Below are 22,439 nucleotides of genomic sequence, written 5' to 3' on the forward strand. Positions count from 1 at the left end.
AATCCTCAAAAATACAACTTGCCTAATAATTCTGCACTCCCTGTATTATAGTAGTTATATTCCTGTACATAGGAGCAGTATTATAGTAGTTATATTCTTGTACATAGGGGCAGTATTATAGTAGTTATATTCTTGTACATATGAGGCAGTATTATAGTAGTTATATTCTTGTACATAGGAGCAGTATTATAGTAGTTATATTCTTGTACATAGGAGCAGTATTAGAGTAGTTATATTCTTGTACATAGGAGCAGTATTATAGTAGTTATATTCTTGTACATAGGAGCAGTATTATAGTAGCTATATTCTTGTACATAGGAGCAGTATTATAGTAGTTATATTCTTGTACATAGGAGCAGTATTATAGTAGCTATATTCTTGTACATAGGGGCAGTATTAGAGTAGTTATATTCTTGTACATAGGAGACAGTATTATAGTAGTTATATTCTTGTACATAGGAGGCAGTATTATAGTAGTTATATTCCTGTACATAGGAGCAGTATTATAGTAGTTATATTCTTGTACATAGGAGCAGAATTATAGTAGTTATATTCTTGTACATAGGAGCAGTATTATAGTAGTTATATTCTTGTACATAGGGGCAGTATTATAGTAGTTATATTCTTGTACATAGGAGCAGTATTATAGTTGTTATATTCCTGTATAGAAGGAGCAGTATTATAGTAGTTATATTCTTGTACATAGGGGCAGTATTATAGTAGTTATATTCTTGTACATAGGAGGCAGTATTATAGTAGTTATATTCTTGTACATAGGAGCAGTATTATAGTAGTTATATTCTTGTCCATAGGAGCAGTATTATAGTAGTTATATTCCTGTACATAGGAGCAGTATTATAGTAGTTATATTCTTGTACATAGGAGCAGTATTATAGTGGTTATATTCTTGCAAATAGGAGCAGTATTATAGTAGTTATATTCTTGTAAATAGGAGCAGTATTATAGTAGTTATATTCTTGTACATAGGAGCAGTATTATAGTAGTTATATTCTTGTACATAGGGGGCAGTATTATAGTAGTTATATTCTTGTACATAGGGGGCAGTATTATAGTAGTTATATTCTTGTACATAGGAGCAGTATTATAGTAGTTATATTCTTGTACATAGGAGCAGTATTATAGTAGTTATATTCTTGTACATAGGAGCAGTATTATAGTAGTTATATTCTTGTACATAGGAGCAGTATTATAGTAGTTATATTCTTGTACATAGGAGCAGTAGTATAGTAGTTATATTCTTGTACATAGGAGGCAGTATTATAGTAGTTATATTCATGTACATAGGAGGCAATATTACAGTAATTATACTCTTGTACATAGGAGCAGTATTATAGTAGTTATATTCTTGTAAATAGGAGCAGTATTATAGTAGTTATATTCTTGTACATAGGAGCAGTATTATAGTAGTTATATTCTTGTACATAGGAGCAGTATTATAGTAGTTATATTCTTGTACATAGGAGGCAGTAATATAGTAGTTATATTCTTGTACATAGGAGGCAGTATTATAGTAATTATACTCTTGTACATAAGAGCCAGTATTATAGTTGTAATTTTGTACATAGAGGCAGTATTGCAGTAATAATATTTTTGCTCATAGTGGTTGTACTCTGAGCTGGTTTGTGCTCTGTTCTGAGGCATGATGAGGAGGGCAATCAGAATAAAAATAAAAAATAAACTATTGAGTAAATCATGTTATGTTTTCCTTGCAATTTAAGAATTACTATAATTGCTGTTTGATGTTCATGACAACTTTTTCTTAATGTGTTAAATGTGCTATATTTAGGCTCACATACATCTACAGAAATCTACATACGTGAAAGTTATACGACCATCCCATAATCATAACCAGCCAGAGAAATTCAGCACAAGAAGTTCACATCACCTTCTGTTTAGTGTCCTTCTTCAAAGGAGATTTAAACGTTGCCGTTGAGGTCTTAGGTTTAACTCCATTTTGTGTTAAGCTCTTGTCAACAGTCCCAGGTGGAGGAGATGATGGCACCTTGGGTGGGGCATCTGTATCAAGGAGGGAAGCTGCAGCTGGATCCGGTGAAGGATCTGATGGTGGAACTGGGGATGGGGATGGCGATGCTCCTGATGAAGTTTCTTGAGGAACAGTTTTTTCCACCTCCACATAGATATGATCTGCTGGTTCTGCTGGTTCTTGTTGGTTAGGAGAATCATAGTGTGGAGCAGCTGAAACTATAAGCATATCAAGTAGATATAAAACATATACTGTACATACTAAATAACAAAACCTTCACGTGATAATGTTAAGCTAAGAAGCATGCTGCATGGTTATTGAACTTTCTAAATAACACAGTTCCTCTGAAGAGGGAAGTCCTGTATATGATCTTGTTACCTGCCTGCAAAGGGTATGGGGGCAAGCAGGGTGGGAACCTTTTCTCCAAAGGCCTCGTAGCAGCCCCATGGTTTGCCTCTATAATAAGTTCTAAACCACTTCGAGCTTTCTTGGCCTGCTCCCTTGAAGACGTACAATAGATGGCTCTCTTCTATCCATTTCATTTAGTGCTTTCCATATTGTGCACTGTGTAGCAGGGCTTTGTGGGTTATCTACAGGTTATGGACCCACATCTGTCTTCCATTTGCCAGTAAGCATTTCTATAGCTGCAAAACAGTCTCAAATTTGGATTGCCAGGAAATGTCAGAGCTAATTGGCTTGTACTGGCCCCCAAAATAGGCAGGGCTTATGTAAACTCCACCCATAAGGGGCAGTCTCTGCCAGGGTTGGGGCATGTCTGGGGGCAGGGCTTAAAGGGGTTGTCTCACTTAAGCAAGTGGCATTTATTATGTAGAGAAAGTTAAAGGGCTTCTGTCACCCCACTAAACTCATATATTTTTTTTTTGTGTACTTATAATCCCTATCCTGCCATATTGCCATACATTATGTTATTAATAATATTTGTTCAGTAGATTTAGCAAAAAACTTACTTTTATGATATGCTAATTACCTGTCTACCAGCAAGTAGGGCGTCTACTTGCTGGTAGCAGCCACAGAAAACCGCCCCCTCCTCCTGTTGATTGACAGGGCCAGCCGTGATCTCCTCCCTGTCAGCATTTCAAAAATTGATTCGGCGCAGGCGATCTGAGATAAGGAGGCTCGCCTCCTCAGCACTCCCTCAGTGCGCCTGCGCCAATGATGTCACCGAAAGAGAAGACGTCATCGGCGCAGGCGCACTGAGGGAGTGCTGAGGAGACGAGCCTCCTTATCTCAGAGCGCCTGCACCGAATCAACACAGGCGCGCGATTTTTGAAATGCTGACAGGGCCGGCCGGAGGAGGAGATCGCGGCTTGGCCCTGTCAATCAACAAGAGGAGGGGGCGGTTTTCTGCGGCTGCTACCAGCAAGTAGACGCCCTACTTGCTGGTAGACAGGTAATTAGCATATCATAAAAGTACGTTTTATGAACGAAAATTATTAATAACATAATGTATGGCAATATGGCAGGATAGGGATTATGAGTACACAAAAAAAATAATAATGAGTTTAGTGGGGTGACAGAAGCCCTTTAATACAAGGCACTTACTAATGTATTGTGATTGTCCATATTGCCTCCTTTGCTGGCTGGATTCATTTTTCCATCTTATTATACACTGCTCATTTCCATGGTTACGACCACCCTGAAATCCATCAACGGTGGTCGTGCTTGCACACTATAGGAAAAAGCCCGTCCTATGAGCACTCCCACAGTCCCGGCCAACAGAGAGGCTGGCACTTTTTCCTATAGTGTGCAAGCCCGACCACCACTGCTGGATTGCAAGGTGGTCGTAACCCCTGGAAAGAAGCAGTGTATAATGGGATGGAAAAATGAATCCAGCCAGCAAAAGGAGGCAATATGGACGATCACAATACATTAGTAAGTGGCTTGTATTCACTTTCTCTACATGATGATTAAGTGCCCCAAATTTACCAACCAAAATTGTTAAAGGGGTTCTGCAGTTTGTTTAAACAGATGAGCTATCCTCTGGATAGATCATCAGCATCTGATCGGCGGGGGTCCGACACCCGGGACCCCCGCCGATCAGCTGTTTGAGAAGTCAGCGGCGCTCCAGCAGCACCGCGGCCTTCTCACTGTTTACCGCAGGCCCAGTGACATCATGACTAGTTTCAACTGGCCTGGGCGCGGCTAAGCTCCATTCAAGTGAACAGAGTTTAGCCGCTTAGCTGCGCCCAGGCCAGTTGATACTAGTCATGATGTCACTGGGCCTGCAGTAAACAGTGAGAAGGCCGCGGTGCTGCTGGAGCGCCGCTGACTTCTCAAACAGCTGATCGGCGGGGGTCCCGGGTGTCGGACCCCCGCCGATTAGATGCTGATGATCTATCCAGAGGATAGATCATCAGTTTAAACAAACTTCAGAACCCCTTTAAGTATGCTTTTCTGACTTAACAGGATGTGATTCGATAGTGCCATAGACTCAAGATACAGCCATATACACAGTTCTTATGGCTAACAGGCCAGACAGAATTCAAGTTATCTTAAGTAACTTCCAAAAATGTCTTCGCTGTTTGATAAATATGACATACTGTAAGTCACCATGAAGTCAGTATGGAAGTTTTGCCATTTTCTGACATCTTTCCCATACTCCATGTCTCCACCATACCTGGTCCACTGTCAGCCAATCAAAGGAGCATACAAGGTCCACGCTGTTTGAGGTGGAACTGGAAGAACGTAAGGTAGTGGGTGCTACCTCCAGTATTTCTGCACATGGGAAATAGATTGGATTTATTATGATGGTGTATGTTTTAGATACAGGGCTAAGGCCGGTTACATAGGACAAAATATGTCCCTCTACTCACCACAAGTTGGGCTTATGGTTACTGAATCTTTATCCCACGAGACTAGTTATTATTATACTATTATACCGATGTTATGCAGAAGACAGAAGACACAGCACTCATTTGAAATTTTGCTCAAAAGCAGGAAAGTCTGGTTTTGGTGGAAATATCTGGAACCGACAGGCATTGAAGCTCCAATGCAAAATTTGTAATAAGGCGCCCTACCTACCATGTACCAATTATAATACTGGTATCTACATATGTTCATATGTTGCAAAGCAGATAGTGGCCTTCTCTCCGGGTACCAGGCGCTGGTGCGACCCCGTATGTCCCTACCTACAGGAGCTTCTTACCACTTTCTGGAGGAGCAGTTTCTTTTTCAGCTTCAGGTAGCGCAGGGGTGTCCACTTCTGAAGGTTTATATAAAAACTGCTTCAAACAGTTGATCATGTGGGTCCCGACTAATGTGCTCCGGCCAAACGCCCTCCAGTCCACCACACAGATACTCAGAGGAGGGTGCAGCACTTCATTTTCTGGCAGTTCCTAGGACAGTACAATATACATCGCTGTGAGACTTACCAGATAATGCACATAAGAACGTGTAATGGACCGTTATCCACTGGATCGTAAGATTCCTGAGTTTGGGAGTTTGCATAGTTCTCTTCCTTACACCAGCTCATGGCCTGAGTGCATTAATTACGTACACAAGGAAATGGTGCACATTTGACACATTTTACGACAACTTTTAAGTGCGATCCTTTCTCTTGACATTATTGAGACTGTCACGGTAGCAGTAAAAAGTGTCAAAAAGAGATACAAAAATAGATGCATTTGGTGAATTTTTTGGGTGTAATATGCTTAGTAAATCTCCCCCAATGTATTAACCTCTTCAGAAGTAGATACTATGAGACAAAATAATCAATATTGTCATAAAATACATAATTTCAGGTGGTGAAAATGGCACAAATTTCACGATTATTTTCCAAAATAGCGCTTACAGATTGATACATTTGGAACAACGCAACTCCTTTCGCGTCCTTATACAGTACGACCCCATGACTGGCATACGGTACACCAATATTTTGAAACAAAAAAATTGCCCATGCTGTTAGTAAATATGGTGCATTTTGTAACTCCTCTTAAAATAGAATAGACCGGTAACTGGCGTCTACCTGTTATAATGAAAGACAGTGTCACTAGGGGCCAAAAGGGTCCCTGTGCACCTGAATAATGGTGCGTACCTACAACTCTTTGTATATTTAGTGTTATTATAGAAAATAATGCATATGAGAACATTTTTTAATGATTTCATTCAGTATTCATAGCTGAGCTGCAAAACCACTAACAGATCTCTAGGCTCAGTAAAATGAGACGTCGCTTACCACTTCAAACCAGTCCGCCATAACACCGAAATTGGGGTTGCTCTTGTAGCTTTGAATGACGCTGGATTTCACTCCTTTCCCTGCGCATTCAATCATCACCTGAGGACGATCTACGGACAATAACTGCACCTTCTTCAGTTCTCGCAATCCCCAGAAGAGAACCTAAGAAAATAGGCAGTAAAGATGAGGGATGTAGACCTATGCCTACTGTTTTTGGGATAGGACATAACTGTGTAGCAGCTACCCAAGGGGACCATATTGACATTAATTGGGCTTATATATTAGTCAACCAGTCGCCCAGTTGGTTCTCTCTCTGAGCATTTCCCTTCCGGCTCCTGGGCTCTCTGTACTGAACATCTGGTCCCCACCTGTCAACATCTGCATGGACAGGATCACATGCACCTTTGCAGCCAATGGCTGACCTCAGCGGTGACGAGTCCCCAAACGTTATGTCATCCAACAGTGACTTGCTGCTTGGGGACAGGTCACTGCTGAGGCCCTGTGATAGATCTGGTGCAGGTTTAGACAGCTGGTCTAAGCTTACGCCACCTACAAGATTAATACATATGGGCCGGTGTATTAATTATGCACGGAGTGTTCTTTTAAGAGAGTCAGCGACTTAAATTGTGTTTTGGACTTATATGAGGTTTTCTATAGGAAATCCTATCCGGTTTGCCTGTGACCTATAGATGTTCTGTATGTTGTACTGTATCTCAGCTCCAGAAGTTACCAGATCTCCTATCCCTTAGTCGGCTCTTCCTTCAGTTAATATAAGAATGCTGTGAGCTCAGCCCATTATCACATATCGGAAGTCTCTGACAGTGACATAAGCCTGTAAGTGCCTCTACCATACTGAATTATTAAGATTTCATCTCCCATTATCTGGCCTGCATTTCTTACCTCTATTCTGTATTTACTCAGTACAGGGCGGATAGCAGCCGGGACAGAGTAGACTTGGCTGGGATCTGGGGCATCGATGGGTGGTAGACTTTGTGCACCAGATTCAGGAATCTGAAGAGGTAAGTACAGGTCAAGATACAGGGATACGTCAGAAGAACATAACTGAGGGGTGCAACACTGTCATACATTGTCTATAACGTCATATACATATGGTGAATTTAACATGTTTTTATAGAAATTTACATTCATGGCCTATTCACAGGATGCCATCAATGCGTCTGTAGGTCTATCCATAGGATAAAATCAATGTGTCCCTAGTTCTGTCTATAGGATAGCATCAATGTGTCTTTAGGTCTATCCATAGGATAGCATCAATTTGTACCTAGGTCTGTCTATAGGATAGCATCAATGTGTCCTTAGGTCTATCCATAGGATAAAATCAATGTGTCCGTAGGTCTATCCATAGGAGAACATCAATGTGTCCCTAGCTCTGTCTATAGGATAGCATCAATGTGTCTTTAGGTCTGTCTATAGGATAGCATCAATGTGTCCGTAGGTCTATCCATAGGATAGCATCAATGTGTCCCTAGGTCTGTCTATAGGATAGCATCAATATGTACCTAGGTCTGTCTATATGATAGCATCAAATTGTCTTTAGGTCTATCCACAGGATAGCATCATTGTGTCCGTAAGTATATCTATAGGATAGCATCATTGTGTCCGTAAGTATATCTTTAGGATAGCATCATTGTGTCTCTAGGTCTATCTACAATTTAGCATCATTGTGTCCGTAGGTCTATCTATAGGATAATATCAATGTGTCCTAACTTTCCATCTAATCATAGCATAGCATCATTGTGTCTGTAGGTCTATCCATAGGATAGCATCAATGTGTCCCTAAGTCTATCCACAAGATAGGATCAAAATGTCGGTAGGTCTATCCATAGGGTAGAATGAAGGTGTCTGATTTTGCCAGTCTGTCTATGGGATAACATCAAACTTTTGGTACATCAATCTATAGCATCAATGTGTCGATAAGTCTGTCTATAGATGGGGCATTGGTACATCGCCTTTGTCTCCTCATGACAGTACCATACACAGTGACATCATATACATGTGATTGTGCTTGGTACTGCAGCTCAGCCCCTTCAAGTGACCACTACAGAGCTCCAGTATCGAACACATGGCATGGTCACTTGTGTTGCTGTGTCAGTACTGCAGTCTATGGAATCTGGTGCTCTACCAAGCACCGCTGCTCCTTCTTTCTGCGGATCAGTGGTGGTCTCAGAGATGGGAGCCTCAAACTGGTGATAGGTCATCAATGTATAATCAGTGGAGCTAGCATTTCTGAGACCACCACCTATCAGCAGAACAAAATTGTCATGTTACCAGTGGACCAACTTGACCTCTCCATCATCCCAGAGCCCCTAGCACCATCATGCATGACCTTTTTGATATGTACTTTTTTTGCCACTGGAAATAGTAGGAGACACTGCCTCAGCTAGTGATTGGCTTAGCTGGCATCTCCAGGCATTTCCTGCATGTTGAAAAGGAACTAGGAAGAAGAGACCTTCAGGGAATCGGTAAGCATTGGAACAGTATAGGCGAGGGGGAATTGGTGAGCTGATTAATGTTTCTTTTTGAACCCATTCTGCTCCACATAAAAACAATTTAATCCAGGTGGACAGCCCCATTACATTCCCTGTAATATGCTACATACAGTCTGATCCACTGATTGGAAGAGAAAAAGGACATACATAACATTGACCATGCTGCTATGAGGTCCTTGGAAAGAGGGGGTCCAGACCTGGTTAGAAAGCAAGACCCCCAACTTTAGGGCCTCAAAACTGTGTTAATTTGAGAATATCTTGCCTAATGATTCCACTATAATGTAATAACCAACCTGAAATAATTCGAATGCAGCCAGCAGATCTCCTCCAGAGAGGTGCCCGCAGAACAGTGGGTAATAGGTCAGTTTAGTCGGGCTGTAAGTCTGGTCAGAGAGTATGGCTGTTGGAGTGGCCACTGTAGAACCGATATACTCAGGCTTACCCTGTAGGGTGACAGATACGTGGACATTTATATGATCAGTTTACATATTTACTCAATCAAAATAATGGATAGCAACTTAAAGGGGTTATCTCATGCTTAATATAAAAAATACAAAACAAGCATTATATAGTACATAATAATCGCCTTCTAACAAAGCTAGAACCAGCCCTTGTCACATCTGTGACAGGTCTCAGAAGGTCTGAAAGATTATCTACGCATTAGTGATCTGACAGACTCTTTTGGTTTCACTTTGTGTGTTGCTGGTATGTCCATACCTCCTGTTCAGGTGTGGATCATGTGACCTCTACCTCACCCTATTTAGTCTGACTTTTCCCATCACTCCTTGCTTGGGATAGCTTCATTTGGTCTTGGAAGAGCTGGAGTGTGGTTCGTGTTGAAGTCCTGTTCATCCATCATCCTCTGAAGTTAAGTGTTCCGCTTGTTGTGTTTTGTATCCCCCCCCCCCCCCCCGGTTGTTTACTAGGCCTCAGTGAGACGCTAGTTCCTTCACCAGAGAAGGAACGGGTGGTCTCTGCCCTGTCATTATCTTTAGGGCATCTGAGGGTCACCAGGGTTTTCTAGGTTCCTGTGTATGGGTATCTCTACCATCGAATGGTGCCCATACGGATAGGAGTTAGGGCCAGGAGCAGGGTTTTATAGGTGGTGACCCTTTTCCTTCCCTAGTGGTGAGGCCTAGTGTCTTACCCCTTCCTTCTTGTTGTCTTTAGGTGTTCTCCCCTACTACATCCGTGACAGCCCTGTACCTCACATGGATCCAGAGCTCTCCTCCATTCCTTGCTCTGCTAGATTTATGTCAGACTGGCAGCTCAGGGGGCATATCTTGTCTGCTGCAGCTGGTGGCAATTAAAGGATGGAACTAAGCATGTGCGTCCACCTCAGTCAGGTGGACAGAGAAATTTGTAAAAGGACAAACAGCAGATGGCGCTATACAGATACATTTTATTGAATAACTCAGTGGCTATGCTAAATGTTTAATTTCATGCAATTACAAAAGTATTCAGATCTAGGTGCTGGTTTGAAAACTGTAGAATATTTTTCATGGGACGAACCCTTTAAAGAAAGTTAAAAATATGAATCCCCTGTATAACGATACAACATTCTTAATTAAAATACTATATGTTGAATTACAACTGCCCCTTAGTTGTATAATGCGTCCCGATAGTTGTCATACAAGTTATTACCTAATAACATCAGACGCAAGTACATTTCAGAGATAAGCAGCTGCCAGATGTATCGAATGTCGCTTATCCTTACAGGAGAATGATGTAAGTGGGCCAAAAATCCATACTCACGTGTTTTCCTTTATAGGAGACAACCAAAGTGGGAAGACCCTCTACTATAATCTATGGACTTTACCACTATCCTGTAGTGCAGTGATTTTCAGCAGATGGCCTGGAGACCACATGCAGCCCTTATGTAGCTTTGGGAGGGCAAGTTCATATGACACAGCTACCTTCCCATGATAGGATGATTGCCCCTATCCACTGAGTGCTCTACCCAACCATAAAGTCAGGAGAGCCTCTCTACCTTCTCCTATGTAATGAGGGAACTGTGGTATCTTTACCATCACCAAAGGTTGTAATGTAAAGCCATGTGTAGTGGCACCACTGCTCCAGAGGTATATATGCCCAATTATTTTCCCTGGTACCCTGGGTGTCAGCGCCACTTTAAATTGTATCTTTGTTAGTGGCTGGCATTAGATACTCAAATGAACAAGCCCTATATTTCTCACCAAGGCATCATCATCGTAAAGCTCTATGACGATATTTGGAGGGTCTTCTCCAATGTCTTCGATCCCTCCATGTAATGCTATGCCATTGAACAGGAGCATCTGGTTCCAAGTTGGTGAAAGAGTCTGTGGAATGATCTGTGGAGTGCAAAGAAAAGAAATGCCAAAGAAATGAGGAACACATTACAGTCATTTACATTCTTCATAGTCAGCCATTTATTGCCACTGGACACCAAGGTTTGGGGCAGTAAACCGTTGGATACCAATGTCTGGGCTATCAAACCACTGGACAGGAGTGAATGGTTTATAAATTATTGGACTGGGGCTTGACTATCAAACCACTTCAGACCAAGGGTTTAGGTGCTAGACCAATGTATGGGTTTCTAAAGCAGAGGGCACCAAGGACTGGGGCACTAAAGAGGACCTGCCACCTCTTCTGCTCTTCTGACAGGTCTGTTGTACAGTTTGTCCCATAAAATAGTAATTCAGGAGGATCTTTAGTTAAAACTGTGGACTGGATACTGATGGTGGAGCATCTAACTAGCGTTTCCATGAGAGTGACCTTCTAAATGTAAAAAGTTCAACAGCATGTTCAAGCATGGAGCTATTATCTTCTTCATGGCAACAAAAACATCAAAACTATAAGGGTTCCTTCCAGAAACTTGTCAAGATGGAGTAAAAGCCGAGTAGAACACACAGTGTGACAGACAAGACAAGCTTCTTACCTTTGTTGTTTGACAATGCGAGACAAACGTCACTTTGGCAAATGGATCGGAAAGGCCAGTGCTGTCTGCAGCTATCAGCCCTCGAGCTTGGTACATGTGGGCTCGTAACTGGAATAGGTGCTTTGCTGAAAAATATAATTTACAAGCTGACAATCTTCAGACAAGAAAGGGCATCTCCTCCTTACTTACAAAATGTCTTGTTGTTGATCAAGTATATAAAAAATCCATCAAAAGTGATGAGTGGAAGTGGTCTTGAGTGAGGAATGTTTAGTGACTTAACTATACTTATCTATACCTATACATTTCAACTTTTTGGTTCTGGGTAAAAATGTTTCTTTAAGATGAAGGGGTTTTATTGGCCATCCTTACAGGGATGGAGAGGAATGTAGACACAGGCCATGCTCCAACCTCATGCTAATTACAAGGAGTTCTGCTTCTGGGACCTGATCGATCAACTGTAATCTTTGGAGAAACCGGCCAGCAACTGTTCAGTTTTTAAGCAGCACCACCACAGGTGAAATTAGGTATTACACAATGTCCATTGAAATCCATGAACTGTCCTTGCAATGCATGAATATGCTGGGCCTTCAAGCAAAAGTATTTGTTTTCTTTCACTAATAGGTATGGGTGCTCAGCCTGAACTCATTAGTGTGTCCTAATAATCTATCAAATGGGTTTTAAAACCAGTTAACCCATTTTTTTAAGAATTATATTTAACATAGCTGATTATCCCATTAAAATGCATGTTTCTCTTCTCCTTATGTGCATGCTAGCTTGATGGAGATGGGCAAGACAAGCGGCTGACCTATTTGATTTATATGTCCCCCGACACTATATATATAATTTCAGAGGTGGAGGACTCAATATTATTAAATGATGAACTGTGAAGTAGGAGCCTTTACAGATCTGGTTAAAGTAAGGAAGAAACCAGTTAGAAAGAATACAGTTACCTGTGTGAACTGGCACATAACTCTCCCTAAGGTGGGCTTATTATGAAGCCCGTCTGACAGTACTATTTAATATAGTGCACACTACTGCGGTGGAAAGATGGAAAGATCAATCTCTTATATATATAAAAATGAGTTTCTGTCTGTCTGCCTGTTCTTTATGCGCGACCAAACGACTGGACCGATCTTCACCAAATTTGGCACACAGGTACATCAGGTGTCCGGGAAGGTTTTAGACCGGGTCTCAGTTCTCTAGGACGTACCGTTCCTGACATATTCCCAGAAAATTACCCACCTTAGCCAATACAAGCCTGCAAGTCTTTCTCTTCAAATCCCAACTGCCATAAACACAGTTTTACTCCAGGTTTCCATAACAACCCAGCCATTTTTCTATACTTCTTAAAGGGGTGGTCACTGTGAAAGTCACTGTTAAAGGGGCGGTCACTGTGAAAGTCACTGTTAAAGGGGCGGTCACTGTGAAAGTCACTGTTAAAGGGGTGGTCACTGTGAAAGTCACTGTTAAAGGGGCGGTCACTGTGAAAGTCACTGTTAAAGGGGCGGTCACTGTGAAAGTCACTGTTAAAGGGGCGGTCACTGTGAAGGTCACTGTTAAAGGGGTGGTCACTGTGAAGGTCACTGTTAAAGGGGTGTTCAATGCTAAAGGGGCGGTCACTGTTAAAGGGGTGGGCACTGTGAAGGTCACTGTTAAAGGGGCAGGCACTATTAAAGGGGCGGGCACTGTGAAGGTCATTGTTAAAGGGGCGGGCACTGTGGAGGTCAATGTTAAAGGGGCGAGCACTGTTGAGGTCACTGTTAAAAGAACAAGCGCTGTCGAGGTCACTGTTTAAAGGGTGGGCACTGTGGAGGTCACTGTTAAAGGGGTGGGCACTGTGGAGGTCACTGTTAAAGGGGCGGACACTGTGGAGGTCACAGCTAAAGGGGCGGACACTGTGGAGGTCACTGTTAAAGGGGCGGTCACTGTGAAAGTCACTGTTAAAGGGGTGGTCACTGTGAAAGTCACTGTGAAAGTCACTGTTAAAAGGGCAGTCACTGTGAAGGTCACTGTTAAAGGGGTGGTCACTGTGAAGGTCACTGTTAAAGGGGTGGTCACTGTGAAGGTCACTGTTAAAGGGGTGTTCAATGCTAAAGGGGCGGTCACTGTTAAAGGGGTGGGTCACTGTTAAAGGGGCAGGCACTATTAAAGGGGCGGGCACTGTGAAGGTCATTGTTAAAGGGGCGGGCACTGTGGAGGTCAATGTTAAAGGGCGAGCACTGTGGAGGTCACTGTTAAAAGAACGAGCGCTGTCAAGGTCACTGTTAAAAGGGCGGGTACTGTGGAGGTCACTGTTAAAGGGACAGGCACTGTGGAGGTCACTGTTAAAGGGGTGGGCACTGTGGAGGTCACTGTTAAAGGGGCAGGCACTATTAAAGGGGCGGGCACTGTGAAGGTCAATGTTAAAGGGACGAGCACTGTGGAGGTCACTGTTAAAAGAACGAGCGCTGTCAAGGTCACTGTTAAAAGGGCGGGCACTGTGGAGGTCACTGTTAAAGGGACAGGCACTGTGGAGGTCACTGTTAAAGGGGTGGGCACTGTGGAGGTCACTGTTAAAGGGGCGGGCACTGTGGAGGTCACTGTTAAAGGGGTGGGCACTGTGGAGGTCACTGTTAAAGGGGCGGACACTGTGGAGGTCACTGTTAAAGATGCGGGCACTTCGGAGGTCACTGTTAAGGGGGCGGCACCTGAGGAGGTCACTGTCAAGGGATTAGGGTGCTGTGAAACTCACTGTTAAAGGGGCGGCTGCTGTGAAGGTCGAAGTTAAGTGGATCGGCTGCTGTGGAGGCCCCATTTTAAAGTTGCAGGGCACAGTGGGGGTATCAGTGTTAAGGGGTGGGGTGCTGTAGAGTTCACTGTTATGGGCAGGGCCGGCGCTTCCATAGAGGCAAGGGGGGCAATTGCCCCCGGGCCCCCGACTCCTTAGGGGCCCCCAGAGCCGGCCCGCAACTACTATTCTATAATTCTAATTCTAGTCTGTGTGGGACAACTGTGCCGTCGCTGCAGACAGTGCTAATAATAACCCCCCTCAGGAGTTCCGGGCGGTCCGGTCTGGAGGGAGTAATGTAAATAAACTGTCTGGTCTGGTCTGGAGGGGCCCCCCCGCCGCTCTGCCTGCGATGAGCCGCCTGTCTCTTTAATAGATTCTAGACTGGAGCGGCATGCACGGCACAGGCAGGCACGTCTCGCGTCTGGCTGACGTTGCCACAGGCTCCGCCCCCCAGAGCAGAGAACTTGAAGAAGGGGAGCAAGCGCCATTGGCAGCCAGCCACAGTCTGACTCTGTCTCTGCCTGCGCCAGGGAAGGCCCACGGCCCGCCGCCCACAGAAGACTGAAGACAGGCAGCCAGCCAAGTTCCACTTCCACGACCACAAGTACAGTCTACATCTACAGACCAGTTCTGTCTGGTAGGTTGGTTGGTTTGGTTAAACTTATTGTTAATTAAACTGGATTGGATCCATCCATTCCCAGTTTCCCAAATCCCACTCACTTAGTCCCAGTGTACTACTAGCCTGCCCTGGTTCTGTTTGGAGCCAGTTGGACTGGAGAAATGTGCATTGGGGGGGGGGGGGGGGGGGCCACCTCCCCCCACCCCAAATGCACATTTCTCCAGTCCAACTGACTCCAAACAGAACCAAGGCAGGCTAGTAGTACACTGGCACTGGGACGGGTGAGATGGTGCCTGGGATGGATCCCAATCCAGTTTAATCAACCAACCTACCAGTCTGGTAGGTTGGTTGATTAAACTGGATCGGGATCCATCCCAGGCTGGTACGTTGGTTGATTGATTAAACTGGATCGGATCCAGGCATCATCTCACCCGTGCCAGTGTACTAGCCTGCCCTGGTTCTGTTTGGATTCAGTTGGACTGGAGAAATGTGCATTTGGGGGTGGGGGGGGCCCTTATTGTTTTTTGCCCCAGGGCCCCATTTCACCTAGAACCGGCCCTGGTTATGGGGGATACTGTCGATATCTTTTAACGACACAAAGAAAAAGAAAATAAAAGAGATTAAATATACTTGTGCGAAGCAGGGTCCTTTGGCTAGTGTAATATTAAAGTTACAGTATACAGAGGTCTGGACCCATGGTCTGTGGAAGAGAGGCCAGGGAGTGATTGCGGCCTGAGGAAGAGTGAAGTATAACTGATTACAGAGTGAGACAGCAAGAGACAGACAGGTCCTGGAGAGAGAAACCCTTGGAGGCATACAAGGCCCCATTGCAAGACTTTTTTGGTCTGGTCTGGGTCCTGAATATATTTTGGTGTCTAGTAAGGGGTCTGAATTAATTTAGATATCTTGGGTCAGAATTTTTTTTGTCCGGTCTAGAGTCTGATTAATTTAGGTGACTTGTCTGGGTTCGGAATGAATGTAGGGGTCTGGTCTGGGGTGTGGGGTCTGGTGTCAGATTTTTTTTTGTCTGGTCTAGTGTTTGATTAATTGTGGGTCCGGTCTGGGTTGTGAAAAAATAAAGGGGTATGGTCTAGGGTAATTTTGAGGTATGGTCTAGGGTATGATTAATTTGGGGACTTGTCAGGGTTCTGAATGAATTTATGGGTCTGAATTTGTTTGTCTATTCTAGGGTCTAAATAATTAGGAGCCTGGTCTAGATTTTGAAAGAATTTAAGGGTATGGTCTAGGGCAGTGATGGACAAACTATGTCCCGCAGGCCGTATACTGCCCGGCGGACCTTTTTATCCGGCCTGCAGAGCTGTCCGGAGGCAGCAGGAGTGGAGATGAGCGCTTCTATTGTGGAAGCGCTCATCTCCATATTCATTTGTATTGCTGTCCTCAGGACAGCGATACAAATGAATTGTGCGGAGGATCAGGGGAGAGGCGTCTCCCTTGCCCGTTCCTCTGATAGGCTACAGGCCTAGTTCCTGTAGCCTATCAGAGGCCGATGCAGGCGGCTCAATGACGTCATCGCGCCGCCTGAGCCGGAAGAGGCCTGCATCACATCACTGACATCAGCATAAGGTAATATGTGTTTATTGTTTTTATTGTTTATAGTATACTGTGGCAAGAAGGGGGGTGGGGGCCCTATATACTGGCACAATATGGATTGGTACTATGGAGAAGAGGGGTAGCACTATGGGGGCCCTATATACTGCCAAAATATGGGGGGGCACTATGGAGATGAGGGGGGAGTACTATGGGGACCACTATGGAGAAGAGGGGAAGCACTATGGGGGCCATATATACTGGCACCATATGGGGGGCACTATGGAGAAGAGGGGAAGCACTATGGGGGCCCTATATACTGGCACAGTATCTATTCTGCGAATTGCAACAACAAAACTAACTCCAGACTTTGATGCCTTAGCAAAAAAGGGAGACCAACAACACTGTTCCCACTAAAATTAAAGGTGAGTTATACATACTATGTTATGGAAGAAATACATTGCATAAAAGTTTTGTACAATAATTCTTTTTATGCTTGAATTTATATTAATTCACACAAACGCCCATCCATCTACTCTTGGTCTGGCCCCCGGGTCCAATATATGAATCCATTGTGGTCCACGAGTCAAAAAGTTTGCCCACCTCTGGTCTAGGGTCTGATTTATTTAGGGGGCTTGTCTGGGTTCTGAATTAATTTAGAGGTCTGGTGTCAGATTTTTTTTTATCTGGTCTGACAGTGTTTGATTAATTGTGGGTCCGGTCTGGGTTGTGAATAAATTAAGTGGTATGGGCTAGGGTCTGATTAATTTGGGGGACTTGTCTGGGTTCTGAATGAATTTAGGGCTCTAGTCTGGGGTCTGAACTTTTTTCTCTGGTCTAGGGTTCGATTAATTAGGGGTCTAGTCTGGGTTCTAAATTAATTTAGGAGTCTGATGGTCTAATTAATTTAGGGGTTTGGTTTGGACTGTGAAGGAATTGAAACAGCTTAGTAGAGGAGGTGGAAGAAACTTCCCTGTAGTGACCTCACTGCACCTCTGCTACGCCAGTAGGGATGTATCTTTCATCTGTTACAGTAAAAGGTGCTAGTGGCATTCACACAATTTTTACAATTACTTGTTGTTAGAAAGATTTGTCCAAACGGTCAGCTGCCAATCAAAGAACTGGCAACAAATATTCAGTTCCCCTGCAGTGCCACCACTGGAGAAATGAAGCATTACATGGTGGTCATTCAAATTAGTGAACTTTCAGTGTAAAGAATGGACGTGTCAGATTCTCCAGAGTGGAAGAAGCACTGTTTGTAACCACCTGCCACACAGGATAACTGATAAGGAATATTTAAGTGCTCTTACTCTTATAGACAAGATTGACAGGTGGGGATGATCCGTGATGTCCACTTGGAGCAGTTGGGTGTTCAATCTCATACCCTCTTGGCAAGTTTTCAAAGATGGCTTGTGAGTATTTGCTGGAACCCAGCCATAAGAAGACATCTACTTTGGCCTGAACACTCCATCCAGGACCTCTCTTGCCGGGGAGCTGTGGAGAGAAGAAATATTGAGTGTACGCCAGAGGATCATTACATTTTATGGTATAAGATTCACCCATTGATGAGATGCTTGTGTTTGCCCCTTTCACAGATAAATGTGTCCTAATCACATGCATTTTTTATAATAAAATGTGAACATTTAAGAGCTGCTAAGCAGTAATGGTACTCCTCCCGACCGACTGCAAGGATCGCTTTAATGGAAATATCCATTAGTTTCTCTGCCCATTGATTGTGTGTCTGGAGTTTGAAAAATGGTAGTGTGTAAATGGGCCGGAAAGAAGGAAAGGAGAGAAGGGGAAGAAACAAAGATATAGACTTGACTCCATTGAACCTACGTTCTGCTTACACCTACCTGTGAGAGCTGCTTCCTTCCCTTCCTCTAGATGGATAGATAGATGGATAGAAATGAGATACTGATATCAGATAGATAGATAGATAGATAATACAGACCCCAGAATAAATACAGCTTCTTCACCAGATTTCTAAATTAACAAAGTAATACAGATCCCAGACCAGACCCCCTAAAGAAATACAGTAATAGACACCTCAGACCAGAAAAGCCTGTGCATTGGAGGTAGATAGATAGATGATACATGATAAATAGGTATGAAAACCACCAGAGACCCCCCTTCAGCCCCATGTCCTAATTCCTCACACCCCTCCCTGGAGATCCTCAGAGATTGCTTATCTCAGCTAGAAAGAGACTTTATACACTTTAACCCCTTAGTGACCAGCCTGTTTTGGGCCTTATTGACCAAGCGTTTTTCTTCCTTTTTTCAACGTCGCGTTCCAAGAGCTATAACCTTTTAATTTTTCCGTCTATATAGCTTTATGAGGGCTTGTTTTTTTGAGGAACAAGTTGTAGTTTTTAATGGCGCCATTTTGGGGTACACATAACTTTCTGATTAACTTTTATTAACTCTTTCTGGCAGGGAGATGGGAAAAAACAGCAATACTGCCACTGCGTTTTTCCATTATAAATGTTACGGCGTTCATTTTTCGGTATAAATAACATAATATCTTTATTCTCTGGGTCACTACGATTACAGTGTATTCGGTATGAATACATATAGTTTTTTTACAACGTTTTTGCAATAAAACCTTTATTTTTAAAAGAAAAAAATGTTTTTGCATTGCCGCTTCCCAAGACCCATAACTTTTTTCTTTTTCTTTCTTTCTTTCTATGGAGTTGTGTGAGGGCTTGGTTTTTGCGGGACGACTTGCATTTTTCATTGGTATCATTTTGGAGAAAATGGCGCTTTTTGATCGCTTGATATTACGTTTTATTGGTGGCAACTCAGAATAAATTAGCAATTCTGTCTTTTTCTTATTAATTCTTTTTTTTACGGCGTTTACCGTAGGGGATAATTAATGTGATATTTATGTATTCCAGGTCATTATGGACGCGGAAATACCAAACATATGGGGGAGATTTTTTTTTAGCAATTTTTTTCATTGACAAGCGTATTTTCAATGGAAAGAAAGGATACATTTTTTTTAATAATATTTTTTTTTTTTTTACCACTTAATAGTCCCACAAGGGGACTATAACAGACAGTATTTTGATTGCTTTTAAAGTGCAATGCATTATCCCTATAGTGCATTGCATTTCAATGGCAATGCTATTGTAACATTAACCAGCAGGCTGCGCCAGAAAGGCACAGCCTGCTGCAAATTTCTGAAGGCTGGTCTGGGGCCTTCATAGACCCCAGCCAGCCTTCGCACACATCGGCACCCCGCGATCGCATTTGTGGGGGGCCGATGGGAGACAGAGGGAGTCCGCTCCCTCTGTCAGCTCTTTACATGCGCGCGGGCGCCATTGCCCGCAACATGTAAGGTGTTAAACAGCCTGGATCGGCACTCCTGCCGGTCCGGGCTGTTAGAGAAGGCCGCGGCTCCCCGCTGCGGCGGCCCAGCCTAAGGCCCTTTAGTGACCCCCATATAAAGGCGTATGGGTGGTCACTAAGGGGTTAAAGAGAATTTCTGGTGACTAAAATGCAAATGACTAAGTAGCTGAAGAGATAACCAGACTGAATTGTGAACAGGCCTCAGCCCTGCAGGAAATAAGAGATAAATTACAAGAACTGCAGCAAGAAAACACCGAACTGAGACGAGAGATAGAAAAACTGAAATCCCAGACTTATCCCCTAATCAAGGAGAGGACCCCAAAGAAAGAAGGGCGTGAGAACCGAATGAAAGCCAGCAGCCATGACACCAATATATCAACTAACTGCCAAATGGAAATAACAGAAAATGAGAGCAAAGCAAAGAACAGTAGAGTAATAAAAGGGGGCCAGAGATGACAACCCCAAGTACACAACCACAACAGCCCCCAACAACAGAGCCAACCATTACCAGAGCCCCAACACAGCAGCTTCCTACAAGAAGCCCGAGTAGCAGGCCGGACACAAACATGAGCAGTAAGCCACAGTGCCCTGATACTGTTCTGATTATAGACTCCAATGGTAAATAGTTGAACACAAAGCGACTTTTCCCAGGAAAAATAGTCAGTAAAATCCACGGCTCTACTATCGAACAAGCAACAGCCATCATCAATAATTCATATTTCACCCAACCTAACCATATTATCATACATACAGGCACCAATAACCTCCAGGACCAACGCCAGCAGATAGCAGGACAACTGAGCCAGCTAGCAGGGACCGCACAACAGAAGTTCCCCAGCTGTAAAATCATCCTGTCATCTCTGCTCCCAAGAAAGGTCATCCCTGAACACATCATCCAGAGCATCAACCGAGAGCTGGCAGCTAAAATCAGCGTCATGCCAAACATCACCCTGGCACAACACCCCTCCATAAACGATCATCACCTATATGACAATAAACACCTTAATAGCCAAGGAGTTAGCCTTTTAGCCAAAGAATTCAAAGACATAGTGCTCAACTGAGACCCACAGACCAGACCACACACTAGACAAAAACCTATGAAAACGTCAACAACAACAAATAGACATGGGAAAAAAACTCATACCCTCCTCAACAAACTGGAAATTGTGACTTTTACCCAAAATATGGCCATCAGAGGCACAAACCATGGAGGAATCCACCTGCCTCACATAGAGTAATGCAGAGCAGAGACATTGAGGAGATAAAGACCCTTCTCAGCACTCTGTGCAGAACACTGACTGGACAAAACTGCTACAACATGGCCACCAGTCAAAAATCCAGCTTGATATCTCGTATTGTCAGCAGCTGGAACATTCAGGGCCTAAATGCTTCAGCCTTTGGATGTAAGACGCACGATCCAGATTTTACCCAAAGACTAAAAAACATTGACATACAGATCCTCCTAGAAACATGGACTAAGACAGAGAATAAATCCCTGGTGGCCACCGGATACAGGGAGATCTTTGTCCATGCTCTGAAAAACAAAGTGTCAAGTTGGGCCGGAGCTCAGGAGGAATATTAGTCTGGTATAAAGAGGAGCTCCATGAGCAGACCAGACCAGTGAAGAGAGGAGACAGCCACATCTGGGTAAGAATAGGCCGCTCTATCCTCACCTCTCGGGCTGACATCTACCTCTGTGCAGCATACATAGCTCAACCAGAGTCTCCATACTTTAATCCAGACAGCTTTGATATCCTACAGAGGAAAGCCGTCCATTTCCAGGCCCTGGGCAATGTACTCATCTTTGGAGACCTCAATGCAAGAACAGGGAGGGAGAGAGATTACCTGACAACTTACGGAAATGTCTATATATTCGGAGCAGACACTGACTGTGACAGCTCAGTGCACACCGAGAGGAACAGCTATGACAGCACAGTAAATAAAAGTGGCAGAAAATTGTTGAACTGTCGAAGCCTCAGACTTCATATTCTCAATGGCCGCACAAAGGGAGACTCTCTTGGTAGATATACCCTAAACTCCCATGTAGGCAACAGTGTGGTAGACTATGCCATCACAGATATGGACCCCAAAAATGTTGGTGGCTTCATAGTCACCCCACAGACACACCTGTCAGACCACAACCAACTGCTCCTATACATTAAATCCACAAGTAAACCCCCGGTACAAACATCACAGTAGACCGGCCTCTTTAGCCTACCTCCATCTGTTAAATGGTCCAAGATGTCAGCCCCAAAGTATATGGAGACCATAAACAGCGCAGAGATCCAGGAGATGCTCCATAACTTCCATAGTAAAGTGTATGAGCTGAACCCAGAAGGAGTAAATCTCGTGGTAAGGGACTTTAATAATATATTTTACACCATGGCGGAAATGTCTGACCTCAAAAAATGCAACAAAAGGCCAAAAAAGCAACAACCCAACAATTGGTTCGACGGGGAGTGTAAAGATATAAGGAAGGCGCTAAGAATGGCCTCAAATAGGAAAAACCAAGATCCGAACAATC

At 43.6% G+C, this 22,439-nt stretch overlaps 1 protein-coding gene across 1 annotated transcript in view; it reads right to left on the reverse strand.

Annotated features, from left to right (window-relative positions):
* FER1L6 (fer-1 like family member 6) overlaps window positions 1-22,439 on the reverse strand; it is a 240,040-nt gene that overhangs the window by 59,359 nt on the left and 158,242 nt on the right. Inside the window, exons 19-26 of the mRNA XM_040431685.1 lie at window positions 17,875-18,058; window positions 11,628-11,752; window positions 10,906-11,040; window positions 9,004-9,153; window positions 7,101-7,211; window positions 6,201-6,362; window positions 5,172-5,361; window positions 1,907-2,223 (exon numbers count right to left, since the gene is read on the reverse strand). Of these exons, the coding sequence (XP_040287619.1) occupies window positions 1,907-2,223; window positions 5,172-5,361; window positions 6,201-6,362; window positions 7,101-7,211; window positions 9,004-9,153; window positions 10,906-11,040; window positions 11,628-11,752; window positions 17,875-18,058 (1,374 nt within the window). The remainder of the gene's footprint in view (window positions 1-1,906; window positions 2,224-5,171; window positions 5,362-6,200; window positions 6,363-7,100; window positions 7,212-9,003; window positions 9,154-10,905; window positions 11,041-11,627; window positions 11,753-17,874; window positions 18,059-22,439) is intronic.

This window comes from Bufo bufo, chromosome 5 (assembly GCF_905171765.1).
Source record: "Bufo bufo chromosome 5, aBufBuf1.1, whole genome shotgun sequence".
Taxonomy (NCBI): Eukaryota; Metazoa; Chordata; class Amphibia; order Anura; family Bufonidae; genus Bufo; species Bufo bufo.